General features: G+C 40.6%; 2 protein-coding genes across 2 annotated transcripts in view; both read right to left on the bottom strand.

The window, feature by feature from the left end:
• Window positions 1–1,585: 1,585 nt before the first annotated feature.
• bcdin3d (BCDIN3 domain containing RNA methyltransferase) lies at window positions 1,586–5,918 on the bottom strand. Its single transcript, XM_003217035.4, has 2 exons — window positions 5,655–5,918; window positions 1,586–2,669 (listed from the first exon to the last, which is right to left on the bottom strand). Exons 1-2 carry the CDS (start codon window positions 5,871–5,873, stop codon window positions 2,079–2,081), a joined length of 810 nt encoding a protein of 269 aa, XP_003217083.2. The 5' UTR covers window positions 5,874–5,918; the 3' UTR covers window positions 1,586–2,078.
• A 14,509-nt stretch (window positions 5,919–20,427) lies between these two features.
• faim2 (Fas apoptotic inhibitory molecule 2) overlaps window positions 20,428–26,688 on the bottom strand; it is a 47,007-nt gene continuing 40,746 nt past the window's right edge. The window contains exon 12 of the mRNA XM_003216977.4: window positions 20,428–23,102. Within this exon, the coding sequence (XP_003217025.1) occupies window positions 22,953–23,102 (150 nt within the window). The 3' untranslated portion in view covers window positions 20,428–22,952. The remainder of the gene's footprint in view (window positions 23,103–26,688) is intronic.

Raw genomic sequence — 26,688 nt, 5'->3', positions numbered from 1 at the left:
TAAAGAACTGGGCATGTTTAGCCTGCAGAAGAGAAGGCTGAGAGGAGACATGATAGCCATGTAGAAATACGTGAAGGGAAGTCATAGGGAGGAGGGAGCAAGCTTGTTTTCTGCTGCCCTGCAGACTAGGACACGGAACAATGGCTTCAAACTACAGGAAAGGAGATTCCACCTGAACCTCAAGAAGAACTTCCTCACTGTGAGGGCTGTTCGGCAGTGGAACTCTCTCCCCCGGGCTGTGGTGGAGGCTCCTTCTTTGGAGGCTTTTAAGCAGAGGCTGAATGGCCATCTGTCGGGGGTGCTTTGAATGCGATTTCCTGCTTCTTGGCGGGGGGTTGGACTGGATGGCCCATGAGGTCTCTTCCAAGTCTATTATTCTGATTCTAAGAATCAAAGGTAGGAGAAATTGCCAAGGGCAGTCCAGTCCAACTCCATTCTGTCATGCGGGAATACACAACGAAAGTACTCCTGACAGATGACCATCTAGCCTGTTTAAAAAACCCCAGAGAAGGAGACTCCATCACCCTCCGAGGCAGCCTATTCCACAATACTGTAGTTATTTACCAAGGATGTATTAAAATAAAGATGTATTGCTGTGTCCTCCCCCCCCCCCCCCCGGGTCAGTTTGTGGCCAGCTCAGGGCTGGGGAACTTGTTGCTCTGCCAATGTATGTAAACCTGATATGAGGAGAGCCACAAGTAGCCCATGCTTGACTGAGCTGGATGAAGTTGGAATGTGCATCAGGATGGATGGAAGTGCCATAAAGAAATGTTGCTCTTCACAACAGTCAGGAAAACAGGTGCTGGGCAATGTGCCTATGCATATACATAACCTGGTATTCAACACTTGGAAAGCTTTGGGTGCAGGATAATTAATGCACATTTTTACCATACAGACGTAAAACTAAACATTTTAGAGCAAAGTGATATAGAGGAATGGGATGAATCAATGTAGGCACTTTTGATTGTTGGCATCGGTGTGGGTTTTGAATAAATCTTTCACAACTGTAATCTTTTCCCTCTTACTGCCTTGCCAACACTTGTGAGGCCAAGTGCAATGCGCAGAGGTCTCTAGGCAAGTTACTAAGCAACTAGACATAGCTCAGATGGTACTTTTGTCCCCGTACCTTGTACTTCCCCAGTAACAAGACAAGAAGTTGCATTTTTCTCTCTTCTGCAAAAAGATCCTCAAATATTAAGGGCTGGTCCAGCCACTTTCTTCAATGTAATTTAAAACCCTGCTACAATTTAGGGCAGAAGGAGGGCACAGATTGTGATCTATATCCCCCTCCCATATCCATTCCATAGCTGTTTGGAAGTATCCCTCCTCTATCACCAAAAACACTACAGTGATGGCAAAAGTTGAATTCTCAACTTTATTTTGTTGTGTGACACAGGTGGCTGTGAAAGTATGACAACTATGCAACCTGAAAGCTCCCGTTGATGGAGTTTGGGAGGACACTCTGTCCAGCCCTCCCTTGAATGTTCTTGTAGGCAGCAGGACATGGGTCCAGCCACCACATGGACTTATATATACCAGACTATATGAAGAACTTAATGTAGGAGGAAGGAAAATGATAAAAGAATAAAGAATGATGTTTTTATTTAATAAACACATGTAAATCACCATTCTGCAGCAAGTCAAGAAAAGCTGAATTAGGGAATCTCTGTTCTGCAAGGTGAGACAATCTGCCACACGTTTTATTTTCTTTCTTCTTATCATAAGGAGGGTGAAAATGCTGTCTGAACCCAAAAACCTTCCTCCCAACAAGCTGGAACTCTCTGTTCAGCACTCTTCAAAGCCATCTTCAATCCCAATCTTTGAGAAAAGGTGGAACATAAATAAAAATCACCATCAAACCCATATTCCAGGTTCCATGTGTATTCAGGACCTGTTTTGGCATCCTTATTTTTTATTTTAAAAAATAAATAGTAAAAAATTCATCATTTTAAGGCTGCTCAATGCTTTGCTCCCTTCTGTTTTTTTCTGCATTCTTGCAGTGCAATTATACCACCATAAAGAGCAGGCAACTCTGCCAATCACTACCATTTTTTCTCCCTGAACGGCAAAGTCCTTGATCACAGCAGAGATCTGATCTCTTTTGATTTAAATAGCAGGAGGCTCCTGTCCCAACTGGTGCTTCCGAAGCAACACACCAGTTCCATGGCGCAGCCCTTGGTCAAGATTTGCGTGATTTCCTCTGCCATGTTCCCACTGATGGTGAGCGATCGGAAATGGTCGAAATCATTCCTGCCCAGTTTCCGCAGGCGTCGAGCAGCTGCCCGGTAACACTTCCATGGCTGAGGCTCAATGAGCAAATATGTACATTGTGAGGCAAGGCAGGACAGGAACTTCACCAAGCCACTGTCCCCATGGTTCAGGTGGATCCACATAGTCACAGACATACAGAAGCAAATATCAAAGGCAACGCGGCCAAACCTGCTTAGATAGGAACTCAGGAGCACCTCCCTCGCACCAGCATCCATGATATCAAGGGTGGCATAGGAGATGGCACCTGGGAAGGGGCTGGATTTCTTGGCTCTTTCAATCAGCCCAGGGTCAATGTCACAGCAGAGGAGGTACAGATCCTTTTCAGGCACTGAGCACATATGGCTAGCATCACTCTTTCCAAACCCAAGAAGGTGCCTGTAGAGGGCAGTGCTGAGCTCCTGAGGAGATAAGGAAAGAAGAAGCCTTTCAGCATGGATGTTCTGCTCCCAAAGACCTACTTTGATAAGCCAAGATAGCCCTCCAGCCCCAGGGCAAACTTTGTCTGGCTCTTGGTAGTCCTCACAAAATCAAAATATAATCAAGATATCAACAGACCTCCTAAATGAAACAGTATTGCTTTTCACATTGACAGTGAAAGTTTAATCTGCAGCATTTATTTTTAACACACTAAGACGCCATGAATCAGGGAACCTGTATCAAGTTTCATTTTCCTGTCCTTGGAGGTGAGGCATGAGCTCTCTAGGAATCTGCTGTGTCCTCCAGACAATACTATAATATACTTCCTCCAGAGATTACCATAAAGTTGCATTGGAGGTCCTAGCAAATTCCTAGCAAGGAGCCTCTGGGTGGGCCAAGAGAACTCTAGGGTATGCCGGGACAAGAAGTCATGTTATTTAATCGCATTCCATCATATCTGCAGTTTCAAGAAATCAGTCCAAATTTTTAACCCAACTTCATGATATGGTTGTTTTGGAAGGTTATTCTACCAGCCATCTTGTATGATGCAGACAGACAAGTTCAGAAATCATTTTATAAAATAAACAAATAAAAATAATGTAATTAATTTCCCCCTCCCTTTCTGTAAGGAAAGAAAACCCTCTTAAATCAGTCTAGCCTTCTCCACATTGCTGCCATCCAGATGTTTACAGGTCCCATAATGCCTGACCATTGCCCATGCTGTGCAGAGCTTATAGGAGTCATTGCCCCAGACATCTGGAGAGCTCTAAGTTGGGGAAGACTAGATCAGAATTAGGCCCAGCAGCCCATTTTTAACTGGGACCTTTGGATGTTGATGAGCAATAAACAACTATTGATGGTCTTCTCTTTTCCATTGCCCCTTTGAATTTACAAGGCCCAGTAACACAGAGATTCCACTTAACTCTTATGACTGATGACAGTTGGACCAATTAATAAATATAATATCTGCATGATACCAATATGCCATGCCACAGCAGGAATGTGCCACCATGGGCTATCAAGATATTGCTAGACAACACTCCCATTTCTTAGACTTACACATGAATATATGGGGCAAAAGTTCTAAAACAATCACCAGCCAGAAACAATTCTGACACAGCAGGTAAGGCAGCGAGTGAGCCTGTTGGCTTTGCAGAATGCACACACAATGCAATATGAAGCTGGAGGTTTAAATGTATAACAATGGGCAAACCCAAAAGACATAATAATAATAATAATAATAATAATAATAATAATAATAATAATTTATTACCCATCTCTCCTGATGGCTTGAGGCGGAGTACAAGAGTAAAAAACATATCAACATAAATATATACAATAAATTACATAGATACAAACACAAAAATATAAACACTTGCACCAAACAGAGATACAGAATTGACATCAAGTAGAAATGGAATGTAAATCAAAACTCATGATTATACATGTGATAAAATGTCAGAACATTTAGTGACAAAACCCGGCCCTGGAAAATGCCTTTAAGCATCTCTGAGAAAGCCCTACTGGGTCAGACCAAGAACAGCTTTAATCTAGTATCCGGCATCAAATGGTGGGCAGTTCGACTTCAAGTACCTTCTCAGGAAAGGCATGGAGGCAGCAACCCTATTGTGAGCAACAAATATTCTGGCTTCTGAGGCCCAAAATACCCTAACGGGACCTGTCTGATCTTGGAAAATTGGCAGGGCCAGGCCTGATCAGTCCGATGGGACAACGCCAATGAATGCCAGAGCTGTAGGCTGTATTTTGGAAGCAGGGAATGGAGAAACCATCTCTGCCTAAGAAAACACCATGATACTTAGGCCCCCTCCAGACGGATGAATAACATCCCGCATTATGTGCTTTGAACTGGAATATATAGCAGAGTGGACTCAGATAACCCAGTTCAAAGCAAATATTGTGGGATTTTCTGTCTTGATATTTTGGGTTATATGGCTATGTTGAAGGGCCCTTACAGGGTCACTGACTGTGGCAACTTCAAATAGTTGTCCACCATTCCTATCTGGCATTATCATTTAATTTTATTTCTCTTTTGCAACCATCCCAGGGCCCTTCCACACAGCCCTAAAACCCAGAATATCAAGGCAGAAAATCCCACAATATCTGTTTTGAACTGGGTTATCTGAGTCCACACTGCCATATATTCCAGTTCAAAGCAGATAATTGTAGGATTTTATTCGGCTGTGTGGAAGGGGCCTCAGGGCCCTTCTACACTGCCCTATATCCCCGGATCTCATCCCAATTTATTTTATCGTGTCAGAAGCGACTTGAGAACATACTGCAAGTTGCTTCTGGTGTAAGAGAATTGGCCATCCATAGAGACATTGTTCAGGGGACGCCCAGATGTGTTACTATCCTGCTGGGAGACTTCTCTCATGTCCCTGCAAGCTAGAGTTGACAAACAGGAGCGTACCCCATCTCATTTATTCGAACCGACAGCCTTCAGGTGAGCAACCCAACCTTCAGGTCAGCAGTTCAGCTGGCACAAAGGTTTAACCCATTGGCCATAGCGGCTCCCAGATTATCGGTTATGACCTGGATTATATGAGTCTACACTGCCAGATAATCTGGGATAAAGATAATCAAGGATCAGATCCTGGGCTATAGGGCAGTGTAGAAGCGGCCTAAACTTACAAATTTAGTGGCAAACTACAAGTTAAAAGTGTGCATGCATTTCATTTATTCCTTTACTTTTATTTTTATCCAGGCCCAAAGTGACTGGCATGTAATTTTATATATGTGTGTGTGTGTGTGTAATTAATTGTAAAGATTTAAACACACAACCATATATATGCTTAAGAAACCATTTCCTCTTTTTTTCAGTCCCTATTGGACAAAACCAGCTACTAATGCTTGTCTATGAAGCACTGATGCTGGAAGGGGGGAAAGCCTTTTAGCCTCTGGCTGCAGGCCCCGCTCCCTTTCGACGTGAAGGGCCTCTCTCTTACCCCGGAATTGCACCCCACGTCCAGCCCCAAAAGCGGCCCGGCCCGCGGGCTCGGGAACAGCTGGCTCAGGAGCGCGGCGGGCAGGAGTTGGAGCCGCCCTTCCGGCGGGTGGAAGCGGGAGTAGTCCGGGAAGTTGCCGTACGGAGCCGCGCCGCCCGGGAGAAAGGAGCACGCCTCGCCCCGCAGCCCCTTCCCATCCTCGCTCACGGGCGCCGCCATCTTGGGAGAGCAACGCAGTGCCCGCCCGGCCGGGAAACAAATCTTGGCGCGACGAAGGTTCCGGGTGGAAAGATTTCGGAAGGGGGCAGAAAAAACAATTTTAACGGGTTATAATTCTAGGGTTTTTTTTCTTTGCAATTTTAGCCCCAAAAATGTGTAGACCCTTAACAGTTTATAACTCCAGATCCCAGAATATCCTGCTGCCTTCGACCTTTCCAAACATTATTGTCTTCTCCTGGGAGTCATGTCCTATTGCAATATGACCACAGTATGGTAGACTCCATTTGATCATCTTGGCTTCTAAGGAAAGATAACACTATGCAAGGCGACTTTTGTTCCTGGGTGGTAATTGTCATTTCCTAATTGGTTATACTATAAAAACATGGAACAAATTTATTGTACAGTAACTGCAAAAACTTTGTTTTTCCGGGACATCCTGCAGCATATTTTGCTGTAGTTTTTCAATGAAGAGATAGGTGCTCTTACTGCTTATTACAGGGAAAACCAGCTGATTCCTAATCCATCTAAAACATAGACATGTGCATTTCATCTTAAGAACAGACAAGCATCTCGAGTTCTGGGGATTACCTGGGAAGGAATCCCACTGGAGCATTGCAGCACACCAAAATACCTGGGAGTTACTCTGGACCGTGCTCTGACTTACAAGAAGCACTGCTTTACTATCAAGCAAAAAGTGGGCGCTAGAAATAATATCGTACAAAAGCTGACTGGCACAACCTGGGGATCACAACCCGACACAGTGAAGACATCTGCCCTTGTGCTTTGCTGCTCTTCTGTTGAATACGCATGCCCAGTGTGGAACACATCCCACCACGTTAAAACAGTGGGTGTGACTTTTAATGAGACATGCTGCACTATCACACCATTGGAGAAATCATACTGTTTAGCTGGTATTGCACCACCTGACATCCACCAGGAAGTAGCAGCCAGTAATGATAGGACCAAGGCATTGACATCTCCGGCCCATCCCCTGTTCGGATATCAGCCAGCATGCCAACGTCTTAAATCAAGAAATAGCTTCTTAGGATCTTCAGAGACACTCGCAGGAACACCTCAGCAAGCAAGAGTCCAAAAATGGCAGGCTAAGACCTGAAACCTCCACTAGTGGCTGACGACGGATGAGAAACTCCCTCCTGGTCACAAAGAAGACTGGGCGACTTGGAAGGCACTGAACAGACTGCACTCTGGCGCCACGAGATGCAGAGCCAACCTTAAGAAATGGAGCTACAAAGTGGAGTCCATGACATGCGAATGTGGAGAAAAGCAAACCACTGACCCCCTACTACAATGCAATCTGAGCCCTGCCACATGCACAATGGAGGATCTTTTTATAGCGACACCAGAGGCACTCCATGTGGCCAGCTTCTGGTCAAAGGAAAGTTAGTATGAAGTGTTGTTTTTTTGTTTTGTTTTTAAAAACAAAACAAAACTCTGGTTTTAACTATATTTGTGGTTTTTAAACTTTGTGATTTTTATACATTATCTATATCCTCAATTCGCTTCTGACACAATAAATAAAAATCAAATGAAGATCTCATCAAGTGTCAACTAATTCAACATAGTTTGTGGCAGCCACAGACACAAGGTTTTTGGAGTATAGCAACTACTTTCAAAGTAAATACAGTAGAGTCTCACTTATCCAAAACTCGCTTATCCAAAATTCTGGATTATCCAATGCATTTTTTTAGTCAATGTTTTCAATACATCGTGATATTTTGGTGCTAAATTTGTAAATACGGTAATTAATGCATAGCATTACTGCATATTGAACTACTTTTTCTGTCAAATATGTTATATAACATGATGTTTTGGTGCTAAATTTGTAAAATCATAACCTAATTTGATGTTTAATAGGCTTTTCCTTAATCCCTCCTTATTATCCAACATATTTGCTTATCCAACGTTCTGCCAGCCCATTTATGTTGGATAAGTGAGACTCTACTGTACCACAAAATTAAACAGGAAACAACACTTTCAAACCAGAAACAGACCCCCCCCCCCCCAATTTTGTTACATAGTGTCATTCAGGCTTGATTTGCTCTTGGACTAATTTCTTTGTCATTTTTGCATTCCACTGTCTCTGTAAAACTCTGAGCGTAAAGCTGAAGAAGAGCACTAAAACATTATGCCAAAAATGCAGTTTAAAGAGCATCTCTATGAAATTTAAATACAATGGGAAAAATAGGTTTATACCATTAAACCTAATTGACTGGGACATTGTCAGGGGGGAATGCAGAAAGGCCCTACTTCACTAAAATTGTAAAATATTCAACATTATCCTCATCACCATTCAAACCACTATTAATCCTCATGTTAACACATACTTGGGGCCAAATCCCTGGTTAAGCACATTTAGAGCAGAGTTTCTGAAATGAACAGAATATACATAAATCCTGACTAAAGTATCATGTTGATTTCTGTAATTAGGGTTCATTTACACTGCCATATAATGCAGTTTGAAATTGCATTATATAATCAGTTTAGACTCCTATAATGCATTGAACTGCTCACTCATGGCCGAGCATAATTATCTTCCAAGTGTTGTGTCTTGGCTGTAGAGACCTATTCTTGATCTGCAAGTTCTTCCGCAGTGAGGACATCGATTTCCAGGTGGAAGGCGGTCCCAGTCAGGGTTGGTTTGACGCGCCTTCCTCTTGACATATTTCTTCCTTTTGCCCTCCATTCGTGCCTCTTCGAATTCCACAGCACTGCTGGTCACAGCTGACCTCCAGTTACAGGGCTCGAGGGCCAGGGCTTTCCAATTCTGTGTCTACGCCACAGTTTTTAAGGTTGGCTTTAATCCCATCTTTAAATCTCTTTTTCTGTCTTGAGTCGAGAGCAGAGTAACTGCTTTGGGAGACGGTGATCTGGCATTCGGGCAACGTGGCCAGTCCAGCGGAGTTGGTCCATGTAATGCAGTTTTGAAATGTATTATATGACAGTGTAGTTGGGGCACTTGTTATGGGTTCACCTTGAAGTCACCATAATCCTGAAAGGATCTCAAGGCTCGTAGCACCTATGGCTTTGACTCATTGAATACATATGTACCCAGTTACAGTATTAATTACCTTGTGGCTTATTGATGTCAGTCATTTAAGGGTTTGTGACATCAGACCGTAAGCAATCGAGTATCAATTTATTTACAAACAGGAAGCAGTGGTTCAATTTCACTGCTGTGCGCAGTACATGATAGTATGTTGACATGATAATTGCATTTGCTTTGAGTATTAGTCACACTCAAAATGAAAGATGTGGTTTACCGGCTGCTAGACAAGACGTAGACATATTTTGTTTCCGTTATTGTGGGATTTCTTGTATTAGTCATGAATGCAAAATATAAAGTGGAAGCCAAGAAAAGTGTGAATGAAATATTTGTATCATTTTCTAAGGAGCAACTCTCACTAAACTAGCATCATTCCTTAATTTGTTCAAAAACAGATATTGGTCCACTCTAACAGGGATTTATGCTATGCCTTTTCATTGTAGGTATTAAAGTTGCCCAAAAAGGATTATAATTAACCATTCAAATTAATCAGTTATCCTGACTGTTATTATTAGAAGCCTAAAGTTGTCATTTAATGAATTGCACCTGAAAATCCAAGTGGAAGTAATGGTTAAGACCATTTTAGCAGTCCACCAGAACACAAGAAGCTGTAGATGAGTCTAGATTCTGAGTGTCACAATGAGAACAATCTATTGACCCCATTCTGGTATTTCTGTGATTGGAAAGCTCAAAATGTGGTTTTAGCGTTTAGGTCAGTTTGTATGGGAGAAGGCACAACAACCAAAGTACATAAACACCTTAAAGATCACTTGAGGGGGAATGCTTATACACACAAATGATACTTCCCTGGTATCTGCCCAGCAATGGATGATCACCCTCCTGTGGCTCTCATGAAAGCTCAAAGATACAAGAGGAAACTATAATAGCATCCCACATGTTTTTATTTCTTTCTGGCAATTACCTGATCCTTTATAGAAGTCTGTTACGACTGTTGTGTAAAAGAAGAATCCATTCTTGATTTCCAGCAGGTGGTGCCATCCTTTTAAGAAATAATGGCTTTAAAGTCTGTTTTCTAAGACACAGCTTCTTGAGCTTTGCTCTTGGGACCTGTTTTAACATAGGTTTTCTTTTTTCATATGACCCAGGATATATAAGTGTATAAATATGAAACTTTAACTGATTTGCAAGGATTGCTAAACATGCTGATTTTCCTTTTTATGAAGTCTTTGTAGACAACAAGTTGAACATGAACCATTAGTGTGGTGCAGCAGCTAAAAAAGCCAATGAGATTTTGGGCAGCATCAAAAGGAGTATAGTGTCTTGATCAAGGGAAGTTGTGGTGCCTCTCTGTTCTACTTTGCTCAGACCTCACCTGGAATACAGTGTCCAATTCTGGGCACCACTGTTTAAAAGAGATATTGACAAGCTGGAAGGTGTCCAGAGGAGAGAAACTAAAATGATCAATGGTCTGGAGACCATGCAATATGAGGAGCATCTTAAATAGCTGGGTATGTTTAGTCTGCAGAAGAGAAGGTTGAGAGGAGACATGATAGCCATGTATAAATATGTGAAAGGATGTCATAAGGAGGAGGGAGCCAGCTTGTTTTCTGTTACTCTGGAGACTAGGACTCGGAGCAATGGGTTCAAACTACAGGAAAGGAGATTCCACCTGAACATTAGGAAGAACTTCCTGACTATAAGCTTTTCAGCAGTGGAACTCTCTGCCTCGGAGTTTGGTGGAAGCTCCTTCCTTGAAGGCTTTTAAACACAGGCTGGATGGCCATCTGTCAGGGGTACTTTGTGTTGTATCCCAGCCTGCACCTGATCTGTCAGGTGAGCCTGAGGTTGGGCCTGCTCAGCCTGTGATTATACCTGCACCTGACCTATCAGATGAATCTGGGTTGGGGCCTAGGATTTAGCCAGAGTTGGATGAAGCTGCTGTTCCTGGCCAGCCAGAGTTTGCCCCTGAGGATTCTGAGAGTAAGCATACAATGGTTTCAAGCAGGCAGCTTGAACTGCATTCCTTGGGAGAGTCAAGGTCGAACTATCCCTTGGCAGATGGGCATTTCAGTTGTGATAAGACCAACAAGGTTGACAGAAAGAAAGCTATATGTCAACAGAGACAAGAAAGCAAGGTTTTGAGACGAAGTTAGACGATTACCAATGAGAAAAAGTTTTGAGCAAACTTCCCATGGAAAGAGGCCTTGATTTCGGTTTTAAGAGGAACTGCTTCTGAGAGAGATTTTCAGAGGTGTTAACTTTGCTCATTGAGCATGGTTCCTGTTCATGGACTCATGTTTCATGTTTTATAGAATCCTGTTTCATGTTCCTGATTTTCATGCCAAGTTTGTGTAACCTTGTATCTTGAGTTTTGTTCCAGTCCTTGTTCTTGCTCTTGGGGAATTTTGGATTATCCAGTCATTGTTCCTGAAAGTTTTGCAGTTTGGATTCCTTGTTCCAGACAAAGATCCTGTTATTTGTTCCAGTTTTTTTTCCCTGTTCCTTGGACTAATTTCGATACCTTGTGGAAGTTTATTTTTGTGTTTGATTTTCATGGACCCTTGCTTCAAGACTCTCAAGTATCTTGTATCTAGTGGACCAAAACCATGTTTCATTGCCTTTGAACATTGATTTGCTGTTGCTTACATATATTCTTCAATAAACAACTTGCTTTGTTTATAGTCTGGGGCTCCAGTGTGGTTTTGAGGTGTCTCTGTAGTCTAGGGGTGCAACACTTTGGTTGTGCTTTTCCTGCATAGCAGGTGGTTGGGCTGGATGACCCATGTGGCCTCTTCCAACTCTATGATTCTAAGTACAGCTGAAGCATCTTCTGCAGAGTCCACTGTAAGCACTGCACAACAGATTCACGTAAGTGGCTGAAATAGCCACCAGGTGAGGTTCAGAAAAAAAATTGAGCTAAGGGGACCCAATTTGGGGTCGAGACCCACAGTTCAAAAAGCAGTGTTCTAAGAGAATTATCACATCATGCCGTTTTTTACCAATAGCAGAATTATTAGATAACATTATGACTCTCCTGGCATTGTTGCATTGCAGAGTTGTTGAAAATACTACACCCCCCCTCCCAGAAATGATCTGTTAACAAACTGTCTATCCCATGGTAATTCTGTAAGCAGTTCAAGTACAGATAGTGCAATCTTTCATTCTAAATGTTCCCAAGAAAATATGGGGCTGAAAAGTTTCAGACTACTTCCAGTGCTCTGATGTGGAAAATGACTGTGGAATAAGCCCCTATAAACCATCTCTTAAATTTTCCTAGTTTCTTTCTTTGTTTGCTGTTATAGCACCATAGCATGTCCTACTATAATATCATTGTGCCATTGTAGCACTAGTGCAGGCACAATGTTTGTAAAGCAAAGTACAGAATTTGGTAATGACACCATTAATGCAGACAAAAAAGCCCCCTGATTCAGAAGATGCTTTTATACTGTATGTAGAACTTGTTTCCAAAAGGTACCAAACCCTCCTGATCAAATTTTACAAGACTTGGGGGATGGGGGAAGGGGCTGCTGAAGAAGTGCATTTGATACATTTCACCAAAGCAATTTGATATATTTTGATAGTTTTGATCTGTGCATAATGTTCCTCTCCTAGCCAACAATGTGCTACCATTTATAAAAGAATGATACAATAAGTCCCTAATTATCTAGATATTCGTTGACACTGCAGTGAAATGCTGCAAGTCAAAAGTAATAAGCTAATACTTTGGGACATTCTCTCAAGAGGCGAATTCAGTGACTATTTCCATGCCTGTCATATTCTTATTATCACTTAATTTGGTCTTTCTCTGGTACAGGTTAAGCATATCTTATGCAAAACTCTTGGGACCAGAAGTGTTTGGATTGTCCTTATTCATTTATTTATTTCGGATTCTATTTGGGACATGAGATTCATTTACATTTCACATATATCTTATATACATAGGCAAAAGGTAATTTTATACAATGTTTTAAATATTTTTGTGTGTGAAACAAAGTTTGTGTACACTGAGCCATCAGGAAAGAGAAGTGTCACAATCTCTCACATGGAAAATTTCCAATTTTGGAGTATTTCAGATTTGTGCAGAAGGGAATTGTGCATAAGGGACACTCATCCCATAACATGAACAGACCAGTTCACAGTCAGTGGCAGAAGGAGGAGAGGCCATTTTACTAATTGTGTGGATTAATTTCGATAACTAATTTTAAGGAACATTTAAATTTTCCATACTGATGCTTTTATCTTCCTATCTTTTCTGTTAGAATGGCAGAGTGCCTCATGAGGGCTATCATGCCCTGAAATTATTTTGAAATCTTTTGAGGAATAATACATTAAATCACAAGAAATCAATTCATGTGTTTGTACAGAATGTCTCCAAGACTGAGGGCAACGGGTGCAGAGTCCTCCCTTCGATGAACTGTCTTTGTTTTTCCTTTATTCATGCCATCATCTATTTTCTGTTTCTCTTGCTTTTGAAACTGAGGGAAAGTAAGTAATTTTCCAAGAAATCCTTTCAAGGCAGGAAGAATGTATATAGGTTGCATACCATACCTCTGTTTTTGCCCTGGGGAAAGACTAGTACTGACAGCTGAAATGCCTGGGTGAGGAGATTTTACAACCTCCTGTGTAATTTTATTTTTATGACCAATTCAAACAGATTTCATGAATCTTCCTTTGCAGTTTAACCCATATCCCCCCTCCTTTTTATTTCTTGTCTTCCCCATTTAGTGTCAGACTGAGGAAGGGACTTCATTCCACCTGGAAAGGGGGAGCAGGTGGAATCCTCTACTTTGTGTGGTGTTTCGTCTTTAAATAAAATGTAGAACTTATTCTCCTCCATCACACAGAATCATCTCTTCCACTTTCTAGCTCAACCATTGCAAAGATACCAATACCCTTTTCAAAACAGGCATCCTTTTTGAGACACCACTTTTCATGGGATCGTTCCCCTTAAAGCCCTACACTAAAGGAGACAGGCACCCCTCTTTTTTAATTAATTTTTATTGCAAGCATTTATAATAATGTGGTTTACAATGACAAGACAGAGATTCAACAAAAGAAATCAAAACAAAACAAAGGTGAGTCCATTTCCCAAAAAAACCAAACTGGCCAATCTCACAAGAAAGGTAGAAGAGAAAAAAAAATCCACAGAACAAAAAATAGACTAATAACTTACATAACCAAAACACACATCTATTAAAATCGACTTCCATCTATTGTATGGTGTTCCCTATATTGATTCCTTGGTAATACCAATACCATTCTATCTCCTATCATGTCTCTGCGTCTTTTCTTCATCCTTTATTCTGAGACAGTATTGTTGCCCCTTTTTGAAACACTTATTTCAATGGGACCCACACCATCTTTAAACCACCAATGGAAACAGAAAGTGCATTAGCAGTCCACCAAACATTGAAATGTCATGAAGTAATCAGACTATTCCACCACTTCCCATCACAAGAGAAAAAAAAGTTTTTAAGAATTTCAGTGTGTAGAGAAATAAGTGGAGTTGAATTCTGCCTGTCTTTGAAATTCTTTCTATTCTACAAACTGCAGGGATGGATTGTTTGATGGGCTCTGTGGGAGTCGATCTTTGATGTGCGTAAAAATGGAGGAAAGCTTCCATATGATGAGGTCTTTAGAGGACGCTTGGACCAGTAATTTCACAGCCAGGGCCATAGCCAAAAAAAAAAGGGAGGGGGGAGGTTGAAACTTTTTTTTAGCGAATCATGAAGAGTAGCTCCATAACACAAAATAATTTAGAAACCAGGCTCCATCAATAAACCAGTAGACACTCAAGACAGATAAACTTCAGTGGACACTCATGGGGATTAGGTTAACCTGTTAAAATTCATGAGTAAATCATGAATTTGGGGGGGGGGGGTTGAACCCCTAACCCCTACCCCCCCTTGGCTACAACCCTGTTCACAGCCTTCAACTCTTTCACTTTTGCAGGAATAGTCCTAATTAGTAATTCCATTTTTTCAGCTACTTTTAAAATATCCCAATTTCTCTCTCTACTCCCTACCTTCCCCCTTTGACCTAAGTTTCCTTTGCTGCAAACCCTTTCCAAGTGTAAAAGTAGTTTTCACTCAGTTAATTCACTGAGGGTTTTAGTTCTACAAAGGCTGATGGCATTTTAAAAGTGATTTTATATTTTTAACTCAGCAGGAGAAAATGATCTTTCCCGTTCCAGTAGCCTCAGGGAAGAGCATCCTCTCCTAACCTTTTCTTCCTCATTAATAACTTGTGCCATCTTGACCACATTGTGACGCTGCTTGACCACACATATCGAGGTTTCATCTGTGAAATATTGAAGACTGTGTGACTCACAAATGGATACATCCACACTGTGGAGGAAGTATGATTTCCAAGAGGTTCATATACAGCCATCTTCCTAAGCAATCCTGCTCTACAGGCAGTGTCCAAGTTACAAACAAGTAGGTTGTAGCTTTGGATCAGACAGGGGTGTTTTGGTGTATATTTTGCTGTCAGTGTCTCTGTTCAGAAAATTTCACCTCACTTTCTGTCCCTGTGATAATTGGATTTTGAAAAATTTGGCTTGTTGTGGAAACAAAGATTGGTGATAAGGTTTGAGTGGAGACACATTTTCCCCATGATAACTCTTTCAGGAGTGGATTTCTCTCACTTCTTGTTGTCTCACCCCTGTTCTTAACTAGGAGGTGTTTATAAACTTGTTACTCAGGGACTACCTGTACCTTCAAGCATCATGTGGAAGGGCCGGTGAGTTCTGTGAAGTATTATTTTATCACAACAAACCTGGGGTGATTCAAGAGAATGAGTGTTGCAATCCATCTGAATCACCTGGATTAATGTTGTTGATATTGCTGGCAATGAAAACTGGATTAAGCCAGACCGAACTGCTATATAAATGCTAGTATAACCCATTTAATACACTAACAATGAGGGCTTGTGCTTTTTCGAGGAATTCTCTTGTGTTTCAAGTTAAAAATAATAACAACATGTTCATCTATATAGTATTTTTCTGTGGGTCACTGCAGTTAATAGGCGTGATCTGACATGCTTAAGAACATTCTGCTACTCAAGCCTGGATGAAATGTATGTTTTAAATGGTTTTAATTTTACAGACAGTTTAGAAAATAACATGAGTATGTATGTATGTATGCATGTATGCATGTATTAATTGACAGATCTATTACCCAAATATTTTGGGGGGTTTTGCAGTTCACTTTGTCTTCTCAGTTACTTTGAGGAAAGGATGTTGTATAAATAGAGTAATACAGTACAATACAATGCACTACAAAGCCCTATTAAAACAAAAGCAAGGTATTGTACATGCCAAGGAAATTGTAATAATAATAATATTTTAACATGTTTCTTTTCTCTAAAAGGTTCAAAAACAGATTCAGTGGTGCCTTAGGCTCTGTGAAATGTGGTTTATAAAAACAGCAACAAATTCCCCCTACTAAATGCAGCTTATGAAACTTTTGAAGCTTGGAAATAGTGATAGATTTCTATATCAAAGTGGTCTGATATTGAAGTCAGTACTTCCCATTTTTCTGAGCCAGTGTTTTGCAAATGACTCCAGGGGGCAAATGCTGAGTTTTGAGGGAAAACCGTATTCCTTGGAAGATGAGTTAGGAGGAACTTAAAGTAATACCCCTTAAAAACACAAGGGAGCAGCAAACCATTGTACGTGCTTTATATGTGTTGCTTTCTTTATTAATTCTTTACACACACAAACACACTTTCATGTAGCTAACCTTCTTGTCCAGTCAAAAGCAATCTAGGACTAAGAATAATTGGTTGTGGTCAAAGTGGTAATAACATCAAGGGATAATGGTGATCCCTTGAACTCTGGATCTTTTTGATATGTTCATTGTTCCTTACCAAAACAGAATAGTGTCAGCATCACTGCACACTCCATCTGGTTCAGATTCCCACTAAAACTGTGCAAGGCACTGGAAAGAGCACACACTTGCCCAGGATATTGGCATATACATTGATATGCCAGGACAAGCCTGAGTTAAGAGCCAGTTTGGCCTGAAACACTTTCTTACTTGGGGAAAGAACTTGTCCCATTCCTTGCACCTACAGAAACTGAACTGACTGGCAGTTAAATCTTTAATCCAGGCTGGTGATGTCACAACATTCTCCACTATGGAGGAGGGCATCAGTCATACTACAGCAGTGGTTCTTAACCTGTGGGTCCCCAGATGTTGTGGCCTTCAACTCCCAGATATCCTAACAGCTGGTAAACTGGCTGGGATTTCTGGGAGTTGTAGGCCAAAACACCTGGGGACCCACAGGTTGAGAACCACTGCACTACAGGATGCAGGGACAGCCATGTAACACAGTTTATTCCTCCAGCACTTTGCTTGTGTCTTTTGTATGTCCCCGAGGCAACTGCCTCATGTTGCTTAGCAGTAGAACTGGCCCTGATTTCAGAGACAGCAGAGATATCACATTCATGAGTATATTGTGATAAGGCAGCACAATCACACTGATCCATTTTCAAATGGACTTTACTTTTGTCTTGAATAGTTGTCTCTAGGGTTCCTTAAGACCTGGGAAAAGGAGGAGGTTGGAGTGGGCATGGGGCTTTAGGAGTAAGAACTAAGACCAATCATAGCCTTTCTATCTCCCAGCAAATCTACCACTCCCATTAGCTCCACACTCTTTGTTTTATGCTCCCTCCAATGGTTTCCCAAGGATCAGGAGAGAGAATCAGACAGAGATTACACAAAATCCAGGCTCTATTTCTTTCCAAATGTATCTGACTGCAATGTGTACTTGTGGGGGTTATAGTCTAAAGATCGATACAGGAAAGATATCCAGGATAAAAGTTTACATGCGATATGAGAGCTTTACCTGGGTTTGGATTTGCCCCATCTCACTCATCTTCCCTGGGGCTGGAATGAAATAGTCTTGGCTAGATGAATAATTCCTCCTGCCAGTTACCATTCAGACTTTATTGCTAATGACACTGTGGGACAGAGCTGACTGAAGATATTTTGCAGGCAGACTCAGCCAAGTCAAGAAACATAGTTCCCTGAGCCAGTTAGTAATACATGATGTAGAATCTCCTTTTCTCTGGCAATAAAAAGAGTAGTAGCAAAGTAAAGATTGATCTTTTGCCACCATTTTATGAAATTACAAATTTGCTAGTTGAAGCAGCTGCCTCACCTTTCCTAATGGTAGAGCTAAAGAGTCGGGAAAGTACACAGGGGGAATGTAGCCCTGCTGGTTCTGATGGACCCCACAGTAGCTTTCAGTGCCATCAACCATGGCATCTTTCATAGAATCATAGAGTTTGAAGAGATCTCGTCAGCCAACCAATATTCCAAGAAGCAGGAAAATCACATTCAGGACTGGAAGTACTTGCTGGGATGGGTCTTGGAGGCCCTGTTTTATAGGGGCCGTGTGACTTCTTGGAGAGGTGAACCCAGAAAGTGGTGCCAGGTGATTCCTATTTCACTCCTTAACCATTAGTCTGAGGAGTTCCTCAGGACTCAATCCTGTTTCCCATATTGTTCAATGTCTACATGAAAGCACTAGGAAAAGTCAAGCAAAGTTTGGAGTTTCATCCCACCAGTATGATGATAATGCCCAGTTCTATTTCCACTTGTCACCTAATGCTAAACCAGTGCCTGCCACCACCAAGGGACTGGATGAGGACAAGCAAATTGAAACTTATCCATAAAAGACAGAAAAGATAATAAGGATTTAAGCTTGTGTTAGATGGCATTACACTCCTTTGAAGTCTCAGGTTTGCAGTTTGCTCCTGCTTTCTGCAGTGGCCAGGAAGGGCTTTGCACACTTCAAGCTTGTGAGCTTTTTCCTGAATTTGGCCAGTGTCAGATCCAGGCTGCATATTGTTTAGATCACTCTAATGTACTGTACCTGCAGCTGCCTTTGAAGGGTGTTATTTAGCTGGGGCAAGGGCATTGCAAAAGTAGTTACCAGCTATCCCTTTATAGAATGTTTCTCCAAAGTACTTACACTGTTGTAATTGTGGATGGGCTAGAATAAATAGCTAAGGGAGTACTGTTTAAAGATACCCTACATATCTGTCTGTTGATTCCCAGTAACTTGGAGAAGAGAACTCAAAATCTGACTGGAAAGCATGCGAAAAAGTATGCACAAAAAGCCCCCACTTCTACCCCGTGGCTCCACGTGGCTATGCTCCAATTCACTAGGGAACATCAGATGGGAAACCCGACATGCATATGATTGTGCAAAGTACCAAGAGAGGAGGACAGTCACAGCAACTGGCCAGCATACTCCCATCTCCTCTTCTCTTTACTGGCGAGAATTGCCACAGGCAATGGAGTGACGCAGGCGCCTCATGATTCCCAGGGAGATTTCAGATAATCTGTTCCTATCAGGTAGAAGAATCACATTTTAGAAAACCATTAGAGGCTGCTTAGAGCCATCTCAGCCTGCACCTTGCCCTTAGAAAATATGGTTGGGTTCCAGGGGCAGGATATTACTACCACAAGGAGATGGAAAGATACTCAGGTGCACTCTGTTGAGTTCATTCAGGACATTGCCTGGAGATCACAAAAGGAAGGAGGGAGTATGTAAAGGAGGCAGCTTGTCTAGTCAGCAAAGAAAAACTTTCTATAACACCCTGGTTTTAAGATTCAGCTGTATGCTGTTTCTCTTCCAGTAAGACTAATAAACTGCATCTTGACAATAGCTGACGTCTTCCCATGACCTGTATTTTTTGCTCAGCTCTGTCATTTATGCTATACTAGAAATGTTGCAAATGCAATATTGTGTGAGCAGGGCCATCAATCAGACATCATGGTTACGTATACTGCTAGGCTCCAAGAACATCCTTGTAAACAACAAACATTCTTGGACTACATTGTGTAATGATCACATAGACCTTATATAAGGATTGCCATGTATTTATTAGATATTGGCTCCTGCACACTTTGTCCTTCTCTGCATAACTTTGAAGTACTATAAAATACTGATGCCTGGAATGAATTTTATCTATCATGTCCAGTGTTATAAGCAGGTTGGATTGAAATCAGTGCTGGAGTTTATGAGATCCTTTGTCCAAAGTTGTCTGCTTTCTTGCTCAGTTTCACGGCTCATTGCAGCTCTGTTCCCAAGCTCTGATATAGAAGAGCTGATATTTCAATTCTACCCAAATTTTCAACTAGACTTTTTCCAAAGGGTCACTTTGAGAAGAAGGCAATGGTAGCTAAAGACTTAAATCCTATCTTCCAACCCCCCACCATTGTTTAAATGTTTGCTGTCGATATTATTATTATTTTCAGTGCTGATTGATTAATGTGACAGTCAGTCTCATGGGCAACTTAAGGAGGAGAGAAAATGATAATGTTGGGTTCCTTAGTCAGAATTCAAAACCTTTCCCCAAAATGTCTAAAATGAGCTCCAAGGATCTAGGTGGGATAAAGCTGCTTTGTGTGACTGCAAGTGTATAACTCAGATGCAGTAAAGATCCAGTAAAGTGTATAACTCAGATGCAATGGGTGCCCCCCCCCCCCACCAACACCACCTTGAATGAAACACTTGTCAGAATGTACATGTTTAATGACTGAATCACCTGAGAACAGAATATGCTATTAACACTGTTAAAGCTAAGCAGGTCCCAGCCTGGTCAGCTCCTCGATGGGAGACTGCCTGGTGCTTTGAGATTCTAGGAAGTAAAGCAAGAAACTGGCACCACAATCCAATAAAATAATTACACAAAACATCATATGATATTGTCATCTCTATCTACAGATATAGTCTTATGTTAGACATGGGTCATGAAGATCTTGGTAAAGACCAGGATTCAGATCCTTTCTTAGCTGTGCTACTCCCGGGGTTGCCTTGTTATCTCAGTCTAACCTACTGCCCTTGGAGGTCTCAGACTACATCTCCAGTTATTTGCAGCCAACATGGTCATTACTTGGCAGCTGTAGTCCAACAGATCTTGAAGGGGGTTAAAAAAGATTCATTTAACATCCTCCACAGGGAAGACAGCCCTATAAGCAGATCAGGCTAGACCCTTGAGTTCAGCAGAGGATAAATGTGATACCAGAAATACATAAATAATCCAGAGGCTCATTATTGTATATAGTGGAACACAGTGCAAATACCAATGCTGTGGCTGCCTAAGTTGTTGCGTATTTTGGGTATGGCATGCTGCAGATTGTGCAGGATGTTTACACATGGACCTTGTTTGCACTGGAATAGATAACAATCTAATTACTTTTTTAAAATAAAAAGTCCTCATCAGTTTGAACATATTTAGCTTCCTTGCACATCACTTTTGTTCAGTGCTGCTCAAGCGTTTTCACTCTGGATATCCCCATCCTTAGCAGTCTCCCTATAACCCATCCACTTCTAGCAGTAGGAAAAATGACAGAATGAGCTTAGATTGCCACCAACATTTTAGGCAAGCATTCTGGGACTGACTGGCAGGCAAAAATGCTAGATAGTGGTGTTAAAAGTGGCTAGAGGATTACTGCAGAAGGTTGGTTGCAAGTCCATTGAGGAAAAGCTCTACTGACCAGTATTATAAAGGTTATTTATAGGATTCACTTACAGGTGAAATTTACGGAAAATTTCCATTTCTACAGCCAACATTTCTGAATATGTTTGTGGAAAAGTCTTCTAAATATTAATGAATGTGATAAAATCAGATTTTGATTTTGAAAATGGCTGCCTGTAAATGGGTTATAAATCAGGGGTCCTAAAGGGAGAGGAGGCAGGAGGGGGACCTCTGGCCCACCAGTGTAATCTGGCCTGGAAATGTTTTTTATTTGGCCTGTCCTGGGTCTACAGATGGCTACTTTATAATCTCTTTATAAAGACAGAGAAAAGTCCTTTCAAGAAAATATAGTGCCTTTGAAAAGTTTCTGTCACTCTCTTCAACTCAGAAGAGACTCAGTGCCAGCCTTATTTAGCTGGGATGGCAGGAGGAGAGGAAAACATAACTTCTGCTGGCCTTGCTTTCTTCCGAGCCATGATTAGCTCCCTAAGCGAAACATCCCCTTGAATATCATCAATAGTCCAGGAAAAGGAACAACAGAACAGGCAAAAGAGTTGATGCAGGTGCAGTCATGTGAAAGTGATAGCAAAAGGGATATCCATGATTCAAGAAATTGGCAAAGTGATGGGCAAGCAATTGTTTGTTCTGTATTAACACTATGATTCTTGCGTAAGAGTAACCAGAGTGTCAATTTCTTGAGGAATCTCACTTTCACCTTCTGTTCCTGCCCTGGTGAATCAGAACTGTGTACAAATACTGAAATTAACATTGGACCCCAACATAAAAGTGATGCATGAAAGCGCAAAGCCATGCAAAACAATTTTGTGTTGTATACTCCAAGTGCCCAGAAAGTATGAGGACACATGACTATCACTGAAATTAAGGGTGGTGGGCCAAAGCCCCTTAGATGAGGATTGCTGTGGATCCCCTGACCTCTTTGGAATTAAAACAATTGTTGAGTTGGAGCTTGGATGTTAAAAGTTTACAATAAGAACACATCGAAACCCAAAATGAAACACCTGTTGCTCATGATTCATTCTGTAGATAGCCACAAATTGCTCCACTTTCCGCTAACCTGAATGAAACCAATTTTGAATTCTGACTCATTTTTATTCTGACACAATTGTTTCATCTCCAGTTTGAAGCCAACATTGGGGTCTTCAAAATGTATTTACTTCTCTCCCAATGCTATTTCTAGAACTGCTACTCTAAGTCTAATTTATAGCTTGTAGACAGTTGTAAAAGCAATGGAAGGCCTAGCAGTTACAGCCCTGTTTGCGTCTCTTTTTTTAGTCACAAAACGTTTCACAGTATAGATATGTATGTACAGATTGCATGAGGATCCCAAGAAGGCCAGCAGGTGATGGGCTGGTGGATGGCTGGATGGGTAATCGACCGTATGATGGAATGGTGCTTACTAAAGGGCCAGAGAGGTCAATTAATTTTCCTCTCTCCTTATTGTTATTGTTTTATTATCTCACATATATATCTATAAATCTATATATGTATATATGCTCTGCTTTATCAGACAAAAGACCACTTAGTAGCTGTGCCTAGCTCAATCTCGGCCGGACCCAAATATCTGCAAGAAAAAGGAGAATATGTAAACGATGTCCAGGTAAATGTTGAGGGCGCCAAAGACATATTCTTCTGGGCTCAAAGCATAGCTGCGGCTCCCCATCAGGAGTTGTGTGTCAAAGGCCAGGAACTGAAGAGAAAAAACAAAGATAGAGGAAGGTTTGGAAGGGAGTTCTGTACAAGCTAACACAGAAATCCCAGTCAAATAAGAAATGCATTCAGAGATCTAGCTAAGGGAGTGGGTGAGAACAAAGATATTGTCTCCAAATAAGAATCCCATCCCCCAAATGGCTAGGACTATAATAACTTTAAATTTTAGTAATACAGTTTAGACATCCAAAGAAAAGAGGCAGGTACAGTTACCAAAGGAGCTTTAGCTGGGATGATTTTTCAATGTCTTAGACATTTGTAGAGAGAAGGGAAATATTAGGAGGGGGGAGGATTTTTATTTTGGATGGCAATAGTTACTCCTGAGTGGACTGCAACCTCTATTTATTTATTTGTTTGCTTATTTATTTTATTGTTTTACCCCACTCCCACTCTCTGCCCTTTCCCCTTGGACATACTCTTTGTATAATAAACTACAGAAATTACATTTGAAATATCATCCTTAACCTCAATTTTTCCACTCCACATCTTAATACATTCTCTAAGTAATTCCTAACTGGATCCCACATGCTCTTAATTATTATAACATTTTCTATTTTATCTATATTGTCCAATTTACAATGGGTTATTTCCACATTTAACATATTAATTATATAATTATACCAATTTGTCAGAGTCCATTTTGTTTTATCTTTCCAACCCCTCACTAAAACAATTTGACCACCGGTTATTAATTTGTCAACCATCCTTTCCTTTTGCACATTATAAACTCCTGATATCCTTGCATGTAATACATTTTATTGGCTATTATTATTTGAAGATTTTTTTTAATCTTTTATTTATAATTATAGTGATACAATAAAAAGAAGAGAGCCGCATGTGAATACACACACTCACACACTCAAAAACAAGCAAAAGAAAACAAAAACAAACAAACAAACAAACAAAATGCCAAAAACCTAAAATAAACAACCTCAACAACAGTTACCACTACCCCGCGACCCTCCCTCCCCTGCATGTGGTCTTCCAGTTCCCCTGCTCTGCGGTTACTTCTTACTTTTCCCCTTTCTTTCCCGAACGATAATCTTCGAACCCAAGAGTAACTGCTCTTACACAATATTTTCCTCTATATTTCCAAGTCTCTTTTTTCCTTGAAATATCTGTTTACTTTATCCCAGTCTGTTTTTGCATCCATTCTTTTTGAGATTATCTGCGTTAATGTGTCCATATTTCGTATATCCATTAATTTCAGCAACCATTGTTCTAGCAAGGGTACCTCCATTGTTTTCCAGAATTTTGCAATTATGATTCTGGCGGCGCTTATCATGAATATAAACAGTTTTTCATTATTTGCGTCCATGAAAAAGTCTGTTAACCCTAGTAGAAAATATTCCGGTTTTAGTGCAAGTTTTGTTTGTAATATAATCTCCATTTCTTTCTGTATTGTTCTCCAGAACCTTTTTATCTTCTTGCACCCCCACCACATATGGAATAAATCTCCCTTCTCTTTCTTACATTTCCAACACTCTTCCCCACTCTTGCCCTTGTTAATTTTTGTCAGTTTTACCGGTGTAATGTACCACCTAAAGTAAATTTTATACCAGCTTTCCTTTAACGATATTGAATATGTGTATTTTAGTCTCTTTTGCCAGCATCTTTCCCATTCCTCAAACCTTATAGTATGTCCGAACTCTTTTGCCCATGTAATCATGTTTTCTTTTACATGAACCTCTTCTGTTTCCCATATCAGCAACTGTTGATATAGAATTTTAATTACTTTCTTTTCAAGATTTAAAATCTTGTCCCATACTGTTTCGTTCCTTTCAAATCCTATTTGACTATCTATTTTAAAACCTTCCCTGATCTGCCAAAAGTTTAGCCAGGTTATAGATGGTTCTATTTGTTTGATCTCCTCGTATGATTTTAACACTGATCCCTGATTGTCTATTTTCACCATTTGTTTGTAGGTTAGCCATCTTTCCCTAGGGATCTCTCTCATATGTTCTGACTCTAAGGGAGAGAGCCATAATGGTGTTTTCCTATAAAATCTGTGTTTATATTTCTCCCATGTTGCTAATAATGCTTTCCTCAGATAATGGTTGTTAAAATTTCTCTCTTTGTGGCCTTTTCTTTTCCATAAGTATGCATGCCATCCTTTGTTTAAGTCCTGACCTTCTAGTGCCAATATCCTAGCCTTCCGTAAGTTAGCCCACTCTTTTACCCATTCCAATGCAGCAGCGTCGTAATACAGCTGAATGTCGGGAACGCCCAACCCTCCTCTCCGGATGTCATCTCTCATATATTGAAACTTTATCCTCGCTCGCTTTCTTCCCCAGATGAATTTATTAATCTCTCTCTGCCATTCCTTCAAAAAAAGTTTGTTATTTAGAATGGGTAGGTTCCTAAATAGGAATAGCATTTCTGCTAGAATCTTCATTTTTATAACAGCTATTTTTCCTAATAGAGAAAGATGTAGAGCATCCCATCTTGCCATTTTCTTTTTCAGTTCCTTCCATTTTTTGCTATAATTATTTTTTTGTAATTGAACATTACTTGCTGTTAGTTCAATCCCTAAATATTTGACTTTTTTTACTATCTCAATTCCTGTTTTCTGTTGTAGCTCTTCTTTATGTGATTGTGAGATGTTTTTCGTCAGAATTTTGGTTTTACCCCTGTTTATCTTTATACCTGCTATCTCCCCAAACTTCTCAATTACGTCGAGCCACCTTTTAATCTTGTCTGTAGGTTCCTCTATGATGCAGACAATGTCATCCGCGTATGCGCGAGTCTTATAACTATTATTTTTAGTGCTTAGTCCTTTCAACTCTCTGTTTTTCCTTATTGTTTCCATCAGTATATCTAATGTTAATATAAATAATAAAGGTGAGAGGGGACACCCCTGCCTTGTCCCTTTCTTTATTTCTAAAGTGTCCGACAACTGCCCATTTATAATAATTCTTGCCCTTTGTTTGGTGTAGATGTTTCTTATTGCATTTTGAAAGTAGTGTCCTATATCCATTTCGGATAGAATTTCAAACATGCAGAACCAGTTTACACTGTCAAATGCTTTTTCAGCATCTAGGAATAGGAAGGCTATTTCTTTTTGTCTGTTCTTTTCGTAATACTCAATTGCATTCAATAAAATTCTTATGTTTTCTTTTTGTTGTCTTCCAGGTAGGAAGCCACATTGGTCTTCGTTGATTCTCTCAGCCAATACCTTTTTTAACCTTTCTGCTAAGACGCTAGTAAAAATTTTGTAATCTACATTTAACAAAGAGATTGGTCTGTAATTTGAGACTTTAGCATTGTCAGTGTTTTTTTTCGGTATTAGTACTATATTGGCATTCTCCCATGTTTGTGGGACCTTTTCTCCTTCTAAAATTCTGTTCATAACCTTTTGTAAAGGTATGCTTAACATGTCTTGAAAAGTTTTATAATATGCAGTTGTTAGGCCATCCGGGCCTGGTGCTTTATTAGCTTTTAATCTTTTTATTGCCCTCTCTATTTCTTCTATTTCTATTTTTTTGTTTAAGATTTCTCTTTGAGTTTCTGTTAGTTTTTTTTATATCTTGCTCTCCTAAATATTGAACTACCCTCTCCTTTGGGAT

The sequence above is a fragment of the Anolis carolinensis genome, chromosome 2, assembly GCF_035594765.1.
Source record: "Anolis carolinensis isolate JA03-04 chromosome 2, rAnoCar3.1.pri, whole genome shotgun sequence".
Lineage (NCBI taxonomy): Eukaryota > Metazoa > Chordata > Lepidosauria > Squamata > Dactyloidae > Anolis > Anolis carolinensis.
The sequence above is the reverse complement of the archived record's forward strand: the minus strand, read 5'-3'. Positions and strand labels throughout refer to the sequence as shown.

Bases quoted from the DNA above. Each gene is read 5' to 3' on its own strand.
- bcdin3d (XM_003217035.4), bottom strand. From the start codon at position 5,873: ATGGCGGCGCCCGTGAGCGAGGATGGGAAGGGGCTGCGGGGCGAGGCG. The intron at 2,670-5,654 runs GTAAGAGAGAGG...TTATCTCCTCAG, and splicing joins ACGTGGGGTGCAATTCCGGG to GAGCTCAGCACTGCCCTCTA.